Source organism: Dromaius novaehollandiae, chromosome 8, assembly GCF_036370855.1.
Source record: "Dromaius novaehollandiae isolate bDroNov1 chromosome 8, bDroNov1.hap1, whole genome shotgun sequence".
NCBI lineage: Eukaryota > Metazoa > Chordata > Aves > Casuariiformes > Dromaiidae > Dromaius > Dromaius novaehollandiae.
The window spans coordinates 40,894,953-40,910,534 of record NC_088105.1 but is presented as its reverse complement, the minus strand read 5'-3'; the positions used below and the strand labels follow the sequence as shown (position 1 = coordinate 40,910,534).

At 53.2% G+C, this 15,582-nt stretch overlaps 1 protein-coding gene across 1 annotated transcript; it reads left to right on the top strand.

Moving 5' to 3' along the window:
* Positions 1-137: 137 nt before the first annotated feature.
* Positions 138-15,437, top strand: SLC35D1 (solute carrier family 35 member D1). The gene is made up of 12 exons (XM_064516340.1): positions 138-367; positions 2,048-2,081; positions 2,192-2,278; positions 2,816-2,883; positions 3,498-3,569; positions 4,428-4,496; positions 4,986-5,088; positions 6,564-6,656; positions 10,625-10,692; positions 11,315-11,393; positions 12,084-12,166; positions 13,701-15,437. Exons 1-12 carry the CDS (start codon positions 162-164, stop codon positions 13,807-13,809), a joined length of 1,071 nt encoding a protein of 356 aa, XP_064372410.1. The 5' UTR covers positions 138-161; the 3' UTR covers positions 13,810-15,437.
* The last annotated feature ends 145 nt before the right edge of the window (positions 15,438-15,582 follow it).

Genomic DNA, 15,582 nt, shown 5'->3' with positions numbered 1-15,582 from the left:
CCGCCCCGTTGTCCCCGCCCCGCGCTCTGGCCCCGCCCCTCCCCGCCGCGCTGGCCCCGCCCCGCGCTCTGGCCCCGCCCCGTTGTCCCCGCCCCTCGAGCTGTCCCCGCCCCGCGCGCTGTCCCCGCCCCGCCCCGCGCTCTGGCCCCGCCCCCGCAGCCATGTCGTCGTCGTCGTCGGCGCGCAGCCGCCGGGCGGCCGGGGCGAAGGGGGGAGCCCCCGCGGGAGCCCCCGCGCCCGGCGATGCGCAGCGGGGCATGGCGCCGCCGGGCCTCAGCGTCTGCCTGCGGCTCCTGGCCGCCGCCTTCTACGGCCTCAGCTCCTTCCTCATCGTCGTCCTCAACAAGAGCGTCCTCACCACCTACGGGTACGGCCGCGGCCTGCGCGACCCACCGGCCGACCGACCGACCGACCGCCCGCCGCCCGGGGCCCCTCCAGCATGGGCTGAGCCCCCCCCCCCGGGACCCCTCCAGCATGGGCTGAGCCCCCCCCCCCCGGGACCCCTCCAGCATGGGCTTGGGCCCCCTCCCCAACCACCCCCCGGGCCCCCTCCAGCATGGGCTGAGTCCCCCCCCCCCAACCCTCCCCCCCCGGACCACTCCAGCATGGGCTGAGCCCCCCCCAACCCCCCCCCCCGGGACCCCTCCAGCATGGGCATGGGCCCCCCCCCCAACCACCCCCCGGGCCCCCTCCAGCATGGGCTCAGCCCCCCCCCCCCCAACCTCCCCCCGGGACCCCTCCAGCATGGGCTCAGCCCCCCCCCACCGGGACCCCTCCAGCATGGGCTGAGCCCCCCCCCCAACCTCCCCCCGGGACCCCTCCAGCATGGGCTCAGCCCCCCCCCCCGGGACCCCTCCAGCATGGGCTCAGCCCCCCCCCACCGGGACCCCTCCAGCATGGGCTGAGCCCCCCCCCCAACCTCCCCCCGGGACCCCTCCAGCATGGGCTCAGCCCCCCCCCCCGGGACCCCTCCAGCATGGGCTCAGCCCCCCCCCCCCGGGACCCCTCCAGCATGGGCTCAGCCCCCCCCCCCCCGGGACCCCTCCAGCATGGGCTCAGCCCCCCCCCACCGGGACCCCTCCAGCATGGGCTGAGCCCCCCCCCCAACCTCCCCCCGGGACCCCTCCAGCATGGGCTCAGCCCCCCCCCCCGGGACCCCTCCAGCATGGGCTGAGCCCCCCCCCCAACCTCCCCCCGGGACCCCTCCAGCATGGGCTCAGCCCCCCCCCCCGGGACCCCTCCAGCATGGGCTCAGCCCCCCCCCACCGGGACCCCTCCAGCATGGGCTGAGCCCCCCCCCCAACCTCCCCCCGGGACCCCTCCAGCATGGGCTCAGCCCCCCCCCCCCGGGACCCCTCCAGCATGGGCTCAGCCCCCCCCCACCGGGACCCCTCCAGCATGGGCTGAGCCCCCCCCCCAACCTCCCCCCGGGACCCCTCCAGCATGGGCTCAGCCCCCCCCCCCGGGACCCCTCCAGCATGGGCTGAGCCCCCCCCCCAACCCCCCCCCCCGGGACCCCTCCAGCATGGGCTGAGTCCCCCTCCAACCCCCCCCCCCCGGACCCCTCCAGCATGAGCTGAGCCCCCTGCCCCCCCCGGGCCCCCTCCAGCATGGGCTGAGTGCCCCCGTCCCTCCCCCACCAAGACCCCTCTGGCATGGCCTCCCCCTGGCATGGGCTCCCCCCCATTTTGGGAACCCCCCCCCCACACACACTATGGCCCTCCCTTGGGAACCCAGGGCGTCCCGTACAAATTCCCCCCCCTTTTGGGTCCTGGCACCCCCTTGCATGCCCCCCTACTTTGGGCCTGTGCTACCCTGCCCCCCCCCCCCAATGCATGCAGCCCCCCCTCCGGGAGCCTTTTGCACTGTGGGCCCCCCCCCCCCCTGAACTGGGCACCCCAGTGCCCATCCCCATTCCCTGTGCCCCCCCAGCCATGGGGCCTTGTCCCTGCAGCGCCGGGGGGCTCCCAGCCCGGTGGGGGAGGTTCGGGGGGGGGGGGTCACCCCATCAGCACAGCCATCACTGACGTCTGCTCCGTGCCCGCAGGTTCCCGTCCTCGCTGTGCGTGGGGCTGGGCCAGGTGAGTGGCGGCGTGCCGTGTCCCCCCCCTCCCCGTCCCCCCCCAGCCCCCCGACCCCCACGCGGGGGGGGGCTGGCGGCGGCGCTCACCCTCTGCTCCCCCTCCCGCAGATGCTGGCCACGGTGGCAGTGCTGTGGGCGGGCAAGGCGCTGCGCGTGGTCAAGTTCCCCGACTTCGACAGGCACATACCTCGCCGGGTAAGGCGCCAGCCCGTCCTCGAAACCGGCGCACGGCACGCAGCCGCTCCCGTTTAAATGCCATTCCCCATTAAAATGGCATTTGCACCCTGCCTGCCGCGATCCCGGGGCAGCGGAGGAGCCCGGCGCGGTGCGGGCACGCGGCACCAGCCCCTTTCCCGGCCGGCCTGGGCTCCCGCTTCTCCCCGCAGCCCTTCGCCCGGTGAACAGGCCGCTTCCTCTAACCGCAGAATTCCTGTTGTTTCGCCAAGGTTTTCTGCGCGGGATGAAACGCGTCTCTGAGCAGAGGGGCATGTGTGTGCGCGCGGTGTTTGTGTGCATTGCCCTGGTAACGCCGGTCCCCTACGGAAAACCTCTGACTGTAGTGTCTGTGCTGTGCGCGTTGGGGAGCCTGAACACGCGTGTGTGAGAAAACTTCCATTTCAGGATGGAAAGAACTATATATAAAAGTTATATATGTAATTTTGCTACTTTTTGGGTAGTTCTCTGGCTGCCTTCAGTTGTCCGTTAACTGTTATCCCTCTCACAACTTTCCAGACGTTTCCTCTACCTCTCCTGTACTTCGGGAACCAAATCACAGGACTGTTCAGCACAAAGAAACTAAAGTATGGATTGCTTTTACCTGCTGGAAGGGGCTAAATGTTGTGATTAGCGTCACCTGTGCGCTGATGTCTTGTGCCACTGCTGGAGGATAACAGCCGCAAGCGTGGGAGGCTGCAGGCGGAGTTCCCCTGCCCGCCGGGGGTTTCCTCGCCCTGCCGGGCTCACGAGGTGCCCCGTCCGGCCCCAAATCCCTGGCTTTGGAACGAAGCCTCCCTGAAATGCGGGAGGTTTTGTATGCAGGGGTTTGGGGTGGGGAGGGAGGTGTATAACGGCAGACTGGGGAGACCTTGCCTTGGGAGAGCACGGTGTGGTCTGTGCTCCTCGCTTACGTGTAATATCTGCAACGCTATCTCAAGGTAAACGTGGTCAGCAGCGCGTGACATGACTGTGTTCTGCATGCCGAAAGCTCAAGTCTTGTGATCCCAAATTATTGCTTTGGGGAATAAGGAACCCGGTGTGGGAGGTGGTGATCCCCTCCTGAGGGCTTTTTCTGCCTGATCTTTACCTTGGCATTAATTCAGGGTGTTGCTGTGAGGGTGACTGTGGACTGATAAGTTGCGTTGCTGTAGCACGGGGAGGGAAACCCTCTTACCTTGTTAAATCTCATTTTTTGCAGCCTGCCAATGTTTACAGTCCTGCGAAGGTTCTCCATCCTGTTTACAATGTTTGCTGAAGGATTTTTGCTCAAGTGAGTCTTTCCAGCTTTTTTCCAAAGCTATCAATGAAAGATACTGTCTGTAGTTATAAGAGTTCTAAGATGTTGAAATGGCATGCCATATTTTAGTAAGCTTTTGTGCATCAGAGATGTGTGTGGTCAGGCTTTTTTGGCTCCACGCTAGGTTTTAGAAACGTGAGCGGGTAGAGGAAATGGATATGCCGTAATGCGTTATTTATTACAATAACTTACCTTGATCTGCACGGTCTTTTTCTTTGCCTAAAAAGAGATGGGCGAGGTGAAGTGCGATATTTAACTGCAAAGCAAAGGGGATCGTGGTTGTGCTCTCTGTGCACTTACAGTGGTGCGTGCGTGCATGCCACGGGCTCAGTGCAGTTAATTCCCGGTGGCAGAGGGTGTTGTGTCTGTTGGCAGTGCTAGGTGAGGTTGCTTAGCTTATTTGCCTTCGCTGCTTTCTGCACGTACCGCTTGCTAACACTTGCAGCAGGAGAGATCCCGAGGTGGTTTATGCTGTTGCTGCATGCCGCAGTCCCGTCCCTTCCCTTCCCTGGGCATGCCAGGGCTTCCCAGCTCATCCCAACAGCAAACACGGCCGCAAGCGCGGCAGTGCTGTGCTCAGTCCTTGCTGTAACGAGCAGAGTTGTAGCACTCCAACTTGCACCTCATCAGTACTAATGTTTTTTTTTTAAAAAAAATCACAAGGGTAACTAGCTAAAAACATTTTTATTTGCTGTTTCTGTGTTGCCTTTTCCCTGCCGCCCACCCAGTGAGTGATGTGACTAAATGCTTTTCCCAGCCTGGAATACTTTAATGAAGACCTAACTGTGTTTATGAATGATAGCAGTGTTCTTGTTTATCTTTCTTTTTCAGGAAGAAATTTTCTTGGAGTATTCAGATGACAGTATTTGCAATGATAATTGGCGCGTTTGTAGCTGCTAGGTAAGCCTTCAGATTTATTATCCTTTCAGCGCTGTTACTTGCTGCTTTGTTCAGCGTCTCTGAAACGGCCCATGTGCTGGCTCGCCAGCGAAGCTGCTGAAAGCTCGCTAAATGCAGTGCTCGGGGGCCTTTCAGTGGTGAAATCTTGGCGGCACGTTCTGGTATATGTGCCATTAAGGAAATAACCAAAGCTCACTTAAAAATATCTTGTGATCCTTTGACGGAGGTTGCTAGAGCAAAACTTTGAATTTCTTCACTGGGATAAGGTGAAGAGAATATCACATTATGTCCCGAGAAGAGTGTGAGTAAATGGTGCCCTTTTTTTTTGCTCCAGACATACTCTATAATAGGAAAGAATGTTTTCCAGACTCGGATCCCAGTCCTTGCATGATTAACTCTTTCTGACAGCTTACTGACAAAGGTGGAAGAAATCTTTCAAGTGCTACACTCTGCACAGTTACAAATCTTACTTATTTTTTCTTTTCCTAGCTCTGACTTGGCATTTGATTTGGAAGGATATATTTTTATCCTTATTAACGATGCCTTAACAGCTGCAAATGGTGCCTATGTAAAGCAGAAGCTGGATTCAAAGGTAGGCTGACCTTTGCTTTCATTTATGGCACTTCAGAATTGCACTCTCCTGACCTAACTCTCCTCGTTGCGTGCCACCGCTCGCAGCCGGGCTCGCTGGGGGTGGGACTGGCATGGCCTCGGGTGGGAAGGGGCAACGCTCCCCTTCAGCGGGCTGAGCCCCACGTTGAGTGCCTGCTCGGATGCTTTAAAGTGCTCCGTGTTCCCTGGCGCATCCTGTTCACAGGGTAAACACGTCATTCTCTCCCACCTTAACTAAAAGTACGTTTTCATGGATTTTTTTAGCACTAGAAGTTATCATTTGGTGTCATGGTGAATACTGAGGCTATGGTTTCAGATGGCTTTCTTGGTCTTACTCTTTATTTTTTGGGAAGAGTAGCGTGGTTTTGTTGTGTAGGAGGAAGAAGTTTGTGTGAATGGTGAAGGACTATTTTTTATTTTTAATTCATGTCTTCAGTGCCCTACTGCAGCAGGAACCGGAGAAGAAATCGTATTCCAAATTAAACATGCTGTTGTGTTTCTTATTCTGGGTGCATTGCCTAGCGCTGGGATTGCTGTTCTAAATATACCCAATGCTGGAAGAAACTGGAACTGCTAGGAAGTGATGCATTGCAATTTCTGTGGTCCCAGTCCTCTGCCACCCCCTCCCTCTCTCAAAATCTCTTGTCCAAAAGATTTGGTAATACTACTCTGCTGTTTTTGGTGTCACTGTTGCCAAACGGTGCTGGTCGTGGCCGTTGTGAGCCCCTGGGAACAGTTGCACTCCGCTGTGACAGCCCAGAAGCTGCATTTCGGTTAATGGTAGTGCTTCGAGCTTGCTGACCTAGTCTGACTCCTGGCCTTATCTCATAGACAAGCTATGAGGGGAAATCCAGTGCTTTGTGAAGTTTGCTGTAGGTGCTGTTTTTTGTTTCCCCACGCCCTCCCGGGAAAGCCGCGTTTCGGCATTGGGGCGCCTCTCCACAGGTGCCCGCATGTTCTGGCTGCGGGCATAGGAAAGTCCCGAATTGTTTGCCACAACGCAGGGAAACCTGCCGATTTGGGGGCTTGGTCGCAATTCGTATACCCGGATTATTTGGCTCGGTTTGCGCTGGTGTCTGGAGATGTGGCCAGTGGAAAGTATTTGCTAGAAATACTAATATCCGCAGTTACTACTTGTTTTTTGTCTCCAAATTCCTGACCAAATTGTCATCTTGGTTCTGTGAAATTTTTCTGTGTGTCTTTCCTTTTTGGAGAAAACAAGTAGGGGCTTGTGAGCAACACGGTTTCCAAAAAGCCTCTAGAGCAGAACTTGGTCTGATGTTTTAAAGCACTGTAGAAATGGTCTCACACACCATAAAAACCCTGCAACTCTTCTGTCTCTACGAATCCCGCATGGATTTAGCTCATAAGACCTGGTCTTCAGTAGCAGTATGAATAAGGTTCTGTGTTCTGTCTGGAGCCGACTTAAATAACACAGATGTTTCCTTTCTCTAGGAGCTGGGAAGATACGGTCTGCTATATTACAATGCACTGTTTATGATACTTCCCACCTTGATCATTGCCTATTTCACCGGAGATGCGCAAAAGGTAGGAATCCAATCCCAAAAAGCAAAATCTTCAGCGGCACAGTACCTTTTAGGCAAAATGTATGATTCTGTATTGCTTAGAAGAACGTTTTACTGTTTGTTTCAGCATACAGCCACACACACCCTTCTGTAACTTACATGTTGAATATTTGCCATTTTATGTAAAAAAGGTGAAACTGATAAATACTTCATTATCCTCAACTTGCAAATAAATACTAGATAACATCTGCTGCATCGGTTTAGGGCAAAGGATGATCTGAGGACAGGTTTTGTGCAAACAGGAGAGAACTGTGCAAGTGAAACTGGGATAAAAAGCTAATGCAAGTTCTGCTTGCTTTAAATCCGCAGAATTGCTTCATTAAAGCATTTTCGTAATGCTTGAGGAATGGAGAAGTGTGAGGGGAATAAATTAAACCGAGTATTATTTAAAACAAAAGTTAGTACTTCTGGAACAAATGAGTCTCTTCAGATGTCTCTCTTTTTCCCTTTTACTTTGAATTGCTCCAAAGATTGCTGTTTTGCCAGGACTGCCTCATCAGCATATCTGATTTATCTGTAGTTCGGTACGCTCTAAATTTACAAGAGTGTTTGCAGCTGGCTTTTGTGCAGTTGTACTTGATTTCTTTGACCCACAAGAGCGTTCACGTTTCGTACCTGCACGAACTGGCTCCTCTTGGAAAGAGGAGCTCTTTGGCCCGTTCACAACGCGTTGCAGCCGGGAAGCGCTGCGCGTTGCCCTCCCGGCCGGACGCGGGTAGCTGCTGGTGCCAGCCGCAGCAGTGAGTCCCCGTCCCCGCGCAGGCTGCCCACGGTGACGCCTGGGGCGTTGAACGGGGAGGGCCTGCGCGTTGCAGTGCTCCAGCCCCAACAGCTTCCTCCCCCTTAGGAGCTTAACGCCAAGATGACACGTCCTGGCCAGCCGTCACTGAGATAGTGAGCCGTGATTACGTGGCGAGAAGCGAGTGTAGGTTAAGCAGAGAGCCTAGGCCCCCGCTCTTCATGGCGGGCGGCTCAGCTGGAATATATTTGGGGATAATGTGTTCGTTTATAAACAGGAGCTGGCGGACGAGGAGCAGAATGTTGCTCTGTGCTGCACTGTGCAGCCTCTGTTCAGCCCGTATAGAAATCTCCTCTTACCGTTTTTTTTCTGAATAAACTTCTCTCTTTCTCCCCCCTCTGGACAAGCTCTTGGCAGTTGAAAGCAAACAAAGATGCGTCTGTTGAACTTACTACCAGGAAATTCAACATTTGCAGCGTTATGAAAAACAGTCTTTTGAAACGTGTGTAGCTAAATTATCTCTTGCGAAGCATGTAACCACACTGCGTGTGTTGGAAACACTTCCCTGGATTCACAGGATGAGGCAGAGGAGCAAAGTCATGGTCTCTGGGGAGGGGGTGGAAGCCGGTGCAGGAGGGAGGTGCAGGAGGAGCTGCATCTTCGTGCAGTGGCAGCTGTCAGACGAGATTGCAGAGCAGGAGGTCGTTATTAGTTTTGCTTTGGAAAGGCTCCCCCATCCTACCAACTCAGTTTGTTAAATCTAGTAGTTCATTAACAAGCATCACAGGTGGTGATGTCTTGCCTTGTTTGACAAGAGGCAGAAATGACTGTGCTGGTGAATGCAAGCAAAATAATAATAATCATGATCATGAAGGGGGTAAAGGGCCTGCAGGCCGGTCCCCTCCAGGCGTGTGTTTTGTGCCTCATTAGAAAGCTCCCTTCCAAGAAATCCTGCTGCGTAGGGGCCCCGGCTTTGCGTGGGTTTGTTCCTTGTGCCAGGCTCTGCAGCCCGTGCTGACCCCTGCTCGCCTGGGGCCAGCCGTTCACCTGGGATCCCCGGTGGGTTTCGCAGCCCACGCACTGTCCACCCAGCCTTGGCTGAGCTCAGCTACCCCCAGCAACAGATCTGCTTGTGCAAAGCCCGGCACTGAAATGCCCCGACGCTGTGCAGCGTCGCTGGTGGAGGCTTCCCTGCCTTAGCTGTGCAGCTGCTGCTCCAGCGCTGGTTAGCCGCTGCGTGTTCAAGCTCCCGAATTACCGTCAGGTTTGTGCAGCTGCCGTGCTCGGTGTGGAAGCTCCGTGTCGAACGGTTGCTAAATTGGGAAGTCTCTGGCACCAAACTGCTGATAAAATGCCTGAGGTCACTTGAGCAGTTGTGTGCAGCTGTGGTCACCTGGATTGCTGCCACTCCTGTTAAGAAAGATGTGTGCCGAGCAGCCTTGACGCGTTGCTTTAATGGTTACACAAGATGTGTAACCATTGTGCTTCTAAAAATTCAGCCTTATAGTGCACAGGAGAACTCAAATTCAAAGAAACTTGACCTCAGATCTAATCTCACTTTCCAGTGTGTGAAGGGGGATGTGATAATTATTTTGAAACGGAAAATTCCTGCACTAGGCAGAAGCAAGCTAGAGCTGAATCGTGCTGCGCTGGTAGGGCAGGATGTCACTTGCTGCCCCACTTTATCAATGAGCAAGATCAAAGCAAACCGTGCGTCGGTGCAGTGCTTCCATGCCGAGCAGCAGCAGCTCTCAGCAGCGCAGTCAGGTGGGCAAAGGACACGTGTAGTCGAAAGAGATGAGACGGGGGGCAAAGGCAGCTAGGCGAGCTTAAGCAGCAGTCTAAGGACATTCAGCAGCTAAGTAGCCCAATCCATTACCAGTGTGCTACTAAATCTTTAAGAAACTCAAATCCTTGCAGTAACTTTCTCATAGCTGTTCAGCTTTCTGGCTGTGCAGTCATTCCTGGTGCTAAAGCAAAGCTGTTCCTTCTAGTCTGAAGGAGAATTCCTGACGCTTCCAGGGCTGTGCTCATTCCCGGTCTCTGCCGTGGATGAGTGGGATCTGTTGCCTGGCAGGGATGGCACCTGCCGGGCTTGCTCTCTCCAGCGCAGCCCCCTTGCTGCTCTCGTGCGATGACCTTCCCTGCCGCGCGGGAGGTGAGGCGCTCCCCCAGCCTTTACCACCTCCTGGCCTCGTTTCCTTCTTCCCTGTCCCCGTCGCAAGCTGCATCTCCTCTTGGGGGAGTTTTGTAGGTCAGCTGCAACCGTGACGCTGGCGAGAAAAGCAAATTCAACTGAACTAAGGGTAAACTTTCTTTAAAAAACAAACAAACCCCAATGACAACAATTAAAAAACCCAAAACAAAAAAAACCAATCATCCCCAACAAAAAAACCCTAAGACGAAATTCAGTGATGTAAGGAGAGTTTTTACTAGCCAGCCTGATGCATCTGCTACAGGGACGTTGCTTGTATGTCATCCCTGGTAGCTGTCTGAAACGTATGGACCTCAAATCCCAAGAGCAAACACAAGCATCTCTGCTGGTTCGCTTGGGTTGAGAAGCAGTGAAGTGTTATATCCACAGCTGTGCTTTTCCGAGTGTTACTCCACACCCCCCAAAAATCTAGACCTGTAGGATGTATGTGAACTTCTGAGGTCCTCCTCGAGTGTCTGAAGCTCTGCGAATTACAGCCAGGTTCACTCCGGAGCCCCGTCAGGGTCTGCCTCCGTTTCGGTTACGTTGCTCTGAGCTTTGACGTAGCTGGAAAACTAGGATGCCTGGGAACCAGCTTCCATGGGATGCTCAGGGTTGCACGTGGTTCCAGTTCATAAAAATGCTGCCAACCTTTTAAATCGTGCTCTCGCTGTGGTCTTAGCGGTCTTGCAGAAACTGTTGCGTAGGGTTCCCGAGAGGGCGGTGCTGGACTGTAGCTGTCGAGGAAATGCCTCTGCCGCCTCCACGCACGTGTATGGGCTCCTTGGACTTGATTCCATGCTTTTTCCGGGAGGGTTTTGATCTCTGCTGGGATGCTGGACCGGGCCGGGAGGCGATGCCGACGTGGGTGGACAGCGCAGGGTGTCCCGTGGTGGCACTTTGCAGCCGTGACAGCCGCCGTTCGGGGCTGGGCTCCTCTCGGGGCTGCGGGTTCCCGCGTCTCCCCCGCCGCTGACGCCGGCCGTCTTCGTTTCAGGCGATGGAGTACCAAGGCTGGGCGGACGCGTTCTTCGTCGTGCAGTTTACGCTGTCGTGTATAATGGGGTAAGGATTTGCTCCTCGTGTCCCCCTCCGCGGGGTGTTTTCCCTGCCTTTCGCCGCGGCAGGGGCTCCCCGGGCGAGCGGTCCCTCGGGGACGGCGAGGCGGTGGGGAGCCCCCGCGCAAAAGGGTCGTCTCCATTTGCCCATTAACTAACTCTTCTGAACAGCTTAACTAAGAGCACTAATAAGGTTAATTTTAGTGCTGGCAAGAACGGTTAGCTACTGCTGCAAAGGAATTTCTCCCTGGGGCTGTCTGAAGAAGGAGCCTGTAAGTGCTGCTCGCTGCTCTCATCTGCTGGGTGGCTCCAGGTCCCCTCTGTGGAGCCGCGGTGACCATCAGAGAGACCCACAGCTGAGCCGGGGGCATATGCACTGTCCTTGAAAGAAAAACGTGTCGGTGGCCTCAGCAGCTCTGGGAGGGGACAGGAAGTCTTTAGTCCTGATAAGGAGAAAATTTCTGAGAGCTGTTGCAGGCAGAATTTATTTCCTACCCTGCTTCAGTGCTGGTTTTGTAAAAAAGTGGCAATGTGAAAAATGCTCTGGAAAAGCGAGCAAGAGATTAAAAGATTAATTGCAGCATAATAAATGTGTCTTGAAGCCTGACTGTCGAGCCTTTCTCCTGCAGATTTATTTTGATGTACTCCACGGTTCTTTGCACTCAGTATAACTCTGCTCTTACAACTACAATAGTTGGCTGCATTAAGGTAAGTGGCGTTCTCTGCCCTGAAGGTCACTGCCGGGGCTAGTGCTGTAGCAATTACTTGCACCTCTTATTAAACAGATGCTTTAGCCACTGGAGCGTGAGTAAATTGAATTTTGGTGATGTGCGTGGCAGCTTGGCACCATCGGTCCTCCCGTTTTGCATGGGCTCCAGGTGCTTTTCTCCCAGCGGGTCGTGCACGCGCTGTTGAGGCTTCCAGGATGCCTCCCCTTCTGCACGTCTGCCGTACGGCATCGCCGCAGGGTCCGTCTTGTCTGCGGGCGTTATCCCAGCGCTGCCGTGCGCCCAGATGTGCTGGCTTCTCCTCTGCAGCAGCTCCTGCAGCAAACGCTGCCGTGCTTGAAGAGGCTGCAGTGGCCTTTGCTGCGTGCTGCATTCACGGGAGGGAGAGCAGAGGATGGTTTTAATGCGATTTTTGGCTATCTTGGGCTAAGCAATAGACTTTGGGGAGTTCACGTAGCATATGAAGATATTAAAAATGCCAACTTCTTAACCTGACCTTGCTCTAAAAAAGAAAAGCGGGCAGGGGAGAGGAGCGCCAGGAGCGACGCCAGGCTCGGGTGCTGGCGTTTCTGGCACTGGTAACGCTCCGCAGAGCGTTCCCGGGGTCAGGAGTCGGTGCAGAAAACACGGAAACTTAGTCTCTTGTACCTAAAATCTTCTTTCGTTTCAGAATATTTTAATAACCTATATTGGGATGTTTTTTGGAGGAGACTATATTTTTACATGGACAAACTTCATTGGTCTAAATATCAGGTAAGAATTTCAAGCGTTTGCAGTTATTTTTTGTGATTTGCAAGTGAAAATTGCTGTGAAACTGAAACGGTTTGACTGGTTAAACACTCCTTTCAAAAAAAAAACCTATGGAATTAGATTTTTCTCTATTTTTTGGCATAGAGTTGCAATTTTTAATTAATCATGGTAGGAGGAACAGCAGCAAAGTTAGTGTCTGACCTGAGACAGAGCGAGTGCTGATCCTGCAGTTATCTGTGCTTGGCAGTGACCTGCCGAGGAAAGCGCATCTCCAGTTCATCTGTGCACACACTTGCAGGATAAGGAGGTGGCAGCTTTGAGCTCAGACTTCTTGGTTTTGCAGACTTCTTATTCAGTGGGTTTGAGCTGATTTGAGGGTTTTTTTTGTTTGTTTGTTTTTAGGGAAGTAGAAAACAGGTGTGGGGAATAAAAAGCAAATTCCTGGGCAGTAAATTCCTTTTCTATGAGGATATGTTGAGACCGTGTAAAGGGAAATTGCTTCCTGTATGGAGCTTAAAGTGGGGGAGGAAGGCTCCTTTCGTTTTTGCATTTTTACTGCTGCAACAGCAGTGCTTTGCAGTGCATATGATTGCACCTTTTTCAGTGTAACTGTTTAAACGGAAGCACTGGAGCGCTTTTCCTGCGGTGCTCCCCGGGCTGCTCCTGCGCTCGGCAGCGCCGCGGCGTCGGGGGGCTGTTTCGTGCCCGTGCCGCCCCCGAGGAAAGCTGCCGCGACGCTGACCCGCGTTTCCCCCGGCTCCCGTGGATCCCAGCGCTGCTTTTAGCTCCGCTCGGGCTCTCTGTTCGCAGCTCAGGTTACGTGAAGCTTCCAAACAGACTCCGTGTTGTTTTAAAGGCAGGAGAATATGCGAGCGTGTCGTAGCAGCAACCTTGGGCTGCTTTCCAAGTTGCATATTTGAACCATAGAATTGAAGGTAGCAGAAGGAAATACTTTTTATTACTGCTATTATTTTTTATTTCAGCAGGGTTTTTAGAAACATATCCTTTATGTGTTAGTGTGTATTTCTGTTTTGAAAAGTTTCCTTACTCTGCCATGTTCTTCAGCAGGACCATTTTAGTGATGCAGCACATCCAGTAATACAGTAGGAATGCAGGATATTAAGCATTTGGGTGTGAATTAGATAAAATATATAGTCTTAGGAAGAAAACGTAGATGAAGGAATTTGCTAGCAAATCGAAGCTTGCAGCTGACGCTCGACCGTTGGTCTTCCCATGTTTTTGACTTCTCTTTAGCAACCAGTGTTTTGTAACCGTCTGGCTATTAATAGGGTCTGGCAGGCTGGTGCAGAAGCCTTGCTTCGGGCCAGCCCCTTCAGCAGGCTCTTGGTGGCAGGTTTTGCTAGTTAAATACCGAGGGAATGCTGGTTGTAAAGGTGTTGGAATATGTTTTTAACAGGAATTTACAGAATTTTAACAGAATAAGCAGAAATTTAACAGAGTGCTGTTTTTGCTAGCAGCTGGAGTTTTGGGGTCTGTGTGCATCCGTTCACTGTGTTGCGTAAAATGTGTTTTGCAGTATTGCTGGAAGCCTGGTGTATTCCTACATCACTTTTACAGAGGAGCAAATGAACAAGCCGTCTGAAGCTGGCATCAAGATGGACATTAAAGGAAAAAGCTCTGTGTGACCAGGGAAGCGCTTTTCGGGAAAGCAAACTCTCCTTGTTCAGCTGATCACGGGCAGAGCGCAGTAAGGAATCGGGGGTGTCTGCTACGGAGTAATGTTGGTCCTGGTGATTTGCACAATCGCGATTGCTGCCTTTACAGATTATTGACAAGATGCATTTAAGAACACGTGTGATTGAGTCTGATCATGAGGAATTCCTGGGGTTTTAATTATGCTGAAATTTGGCTGTAGGGACTGGCAGAGGTGGTGTGAACTTGAGAGAATTGCATCCGTTTTGGGAGGGCTGAACTTCCTTGGCTGTGTTTTGTCTCTTTACGAGGACGTGTGACACATGCAGCTGCGGCTTAGCCTGCATCTGAGCAGCAGCGCAGCAAGGTGCTGGGCAGCTGATTCCCGAATTAGCTCCCTTCGGTGGTTTGCCCCAGTGAAGGGAGGCGCGAGTCGCTGTCTGGGGGGCCCCGGGCCCCGTCGGAGGCGGCAGCCAGGGCCGCTGCCCCAGCTGGGAGCAGCCCCCGGTCCAGGGAGCAGCGGGACGGTGCAGAGCCGTCGGGCGCTGCCGTCGTCGCGGGGCGAGAGCTCGCGGGGCGATGCTGCGAGAAGGGCGCCGAGCTGGGGACAGGATCCCTGCCGCCGCGGGGCCGAGCACGCCCGGCATTGCCGTCGTGTGACCGATACGAGCCGAGCACGTTAGCCTTGTCCAAATCCTGCCCTGCAGTTCGCTTCTGAGGTAGTAAAGTTTCTTTGGGTCGGTTAAAGGATTTTTAACGCATCAGGCAGTGTCCGCTGACGTTAAGAATCGCCCTACGCAGCACTTCTAGGTGTCTCCCCTGGGTTGTCTTCTGGTTGAAAAAAAAGAATTCTTGTTTATAATTTTGGCAAAAGGTTTTTTTTTTTTTTTTGGTAAAACTATATTTGTGTTTATTTTTTTTTCTACACTTTCCTTTTAGTCACTAGGGAAGAGGCTTCCATAGACAACATAGTTTGCTTCTGGAAGGTATTTGCTAAAAAGTAATTGTGGTCTTTAGACAAGCTGTATTTATTGGAGTATTTTATATGTAGCTGTACATGTAACGGAGAACTTGTGCCATAGCTGTGCAAAACCATAACATATGTTTTAACTTGGTGCAGTACTGGACCAAATACAAAGGCTTTTAGCCCAGCCCAGGTAATCGTGTCACTTGCTCGCCTGCACTCTCCTGAGATTATTTTTTATCACGTTTGCTTGTAACTTTGCTGTGCTGAGGCATTTGCGGCCAGGATGTTGGTTATGTTGAGAGCTTTGGGTTTTTATTTTAAATCTACTGGTTAGATTTATTGTCCAAACGGTAAAATATTTTTAAAGCGTATTTTGTTTGTAAACGTGCACACTTTAGTGCCAAGGTCTGGCTGGTATTGTATACACTGGGAAAGTAAACAGAGTTCATACAGCAGTATTTTCTATGCTATTAATCTACTTAAATGTTTTTCTATATAGACTCTATTTACAAAATTACCATTTTAGTGATTAAAAGGGTGACCTTTTTATTTGAATGTATGGCAGGCTTTATATCTAAGTCAATAATGATAGCGAAAAGAATTTTATGTGCCTATGTATTTTTGTACTGGCTTCAAATAAACTGATGACCATTTTCCTCGTCTGCTGCATTTAATTCTGCCAGCGTGATGTGGCTGCCCATCGCCCTCGAGTGCCAAGCGCGTGAAGGGTTGATGACCAAGTTACTGAAACTAAACAAAATGCTCTGTGTTGTAGTGTGCATGCAATACCGCTTTTGGT

Coding starts and splice junctions, on each gene's coding strand:
- SLC35D1 (XM_064516340.1), top strand. CDS start 162: ATGTCGTCGTCGTCGTCGGCGCGCAGCCGCCGGGCGGCCGGGGCGAAG. Junction 2,082..2,191: donor TGTGCGTGGGGCTGGGCCAG/GTGAGTGGCGGC, acceptor CCCCTCCCGCAG/ATGCTGGCCACGGTGGCAGT. Junction 5,089..6,563: donor AGCAGAAGCTGGATTCAAAG/GTAGGCTGACCT, acceptor TCCTTTCTCTAG/GAGCTGGGAAGATACGGTCT.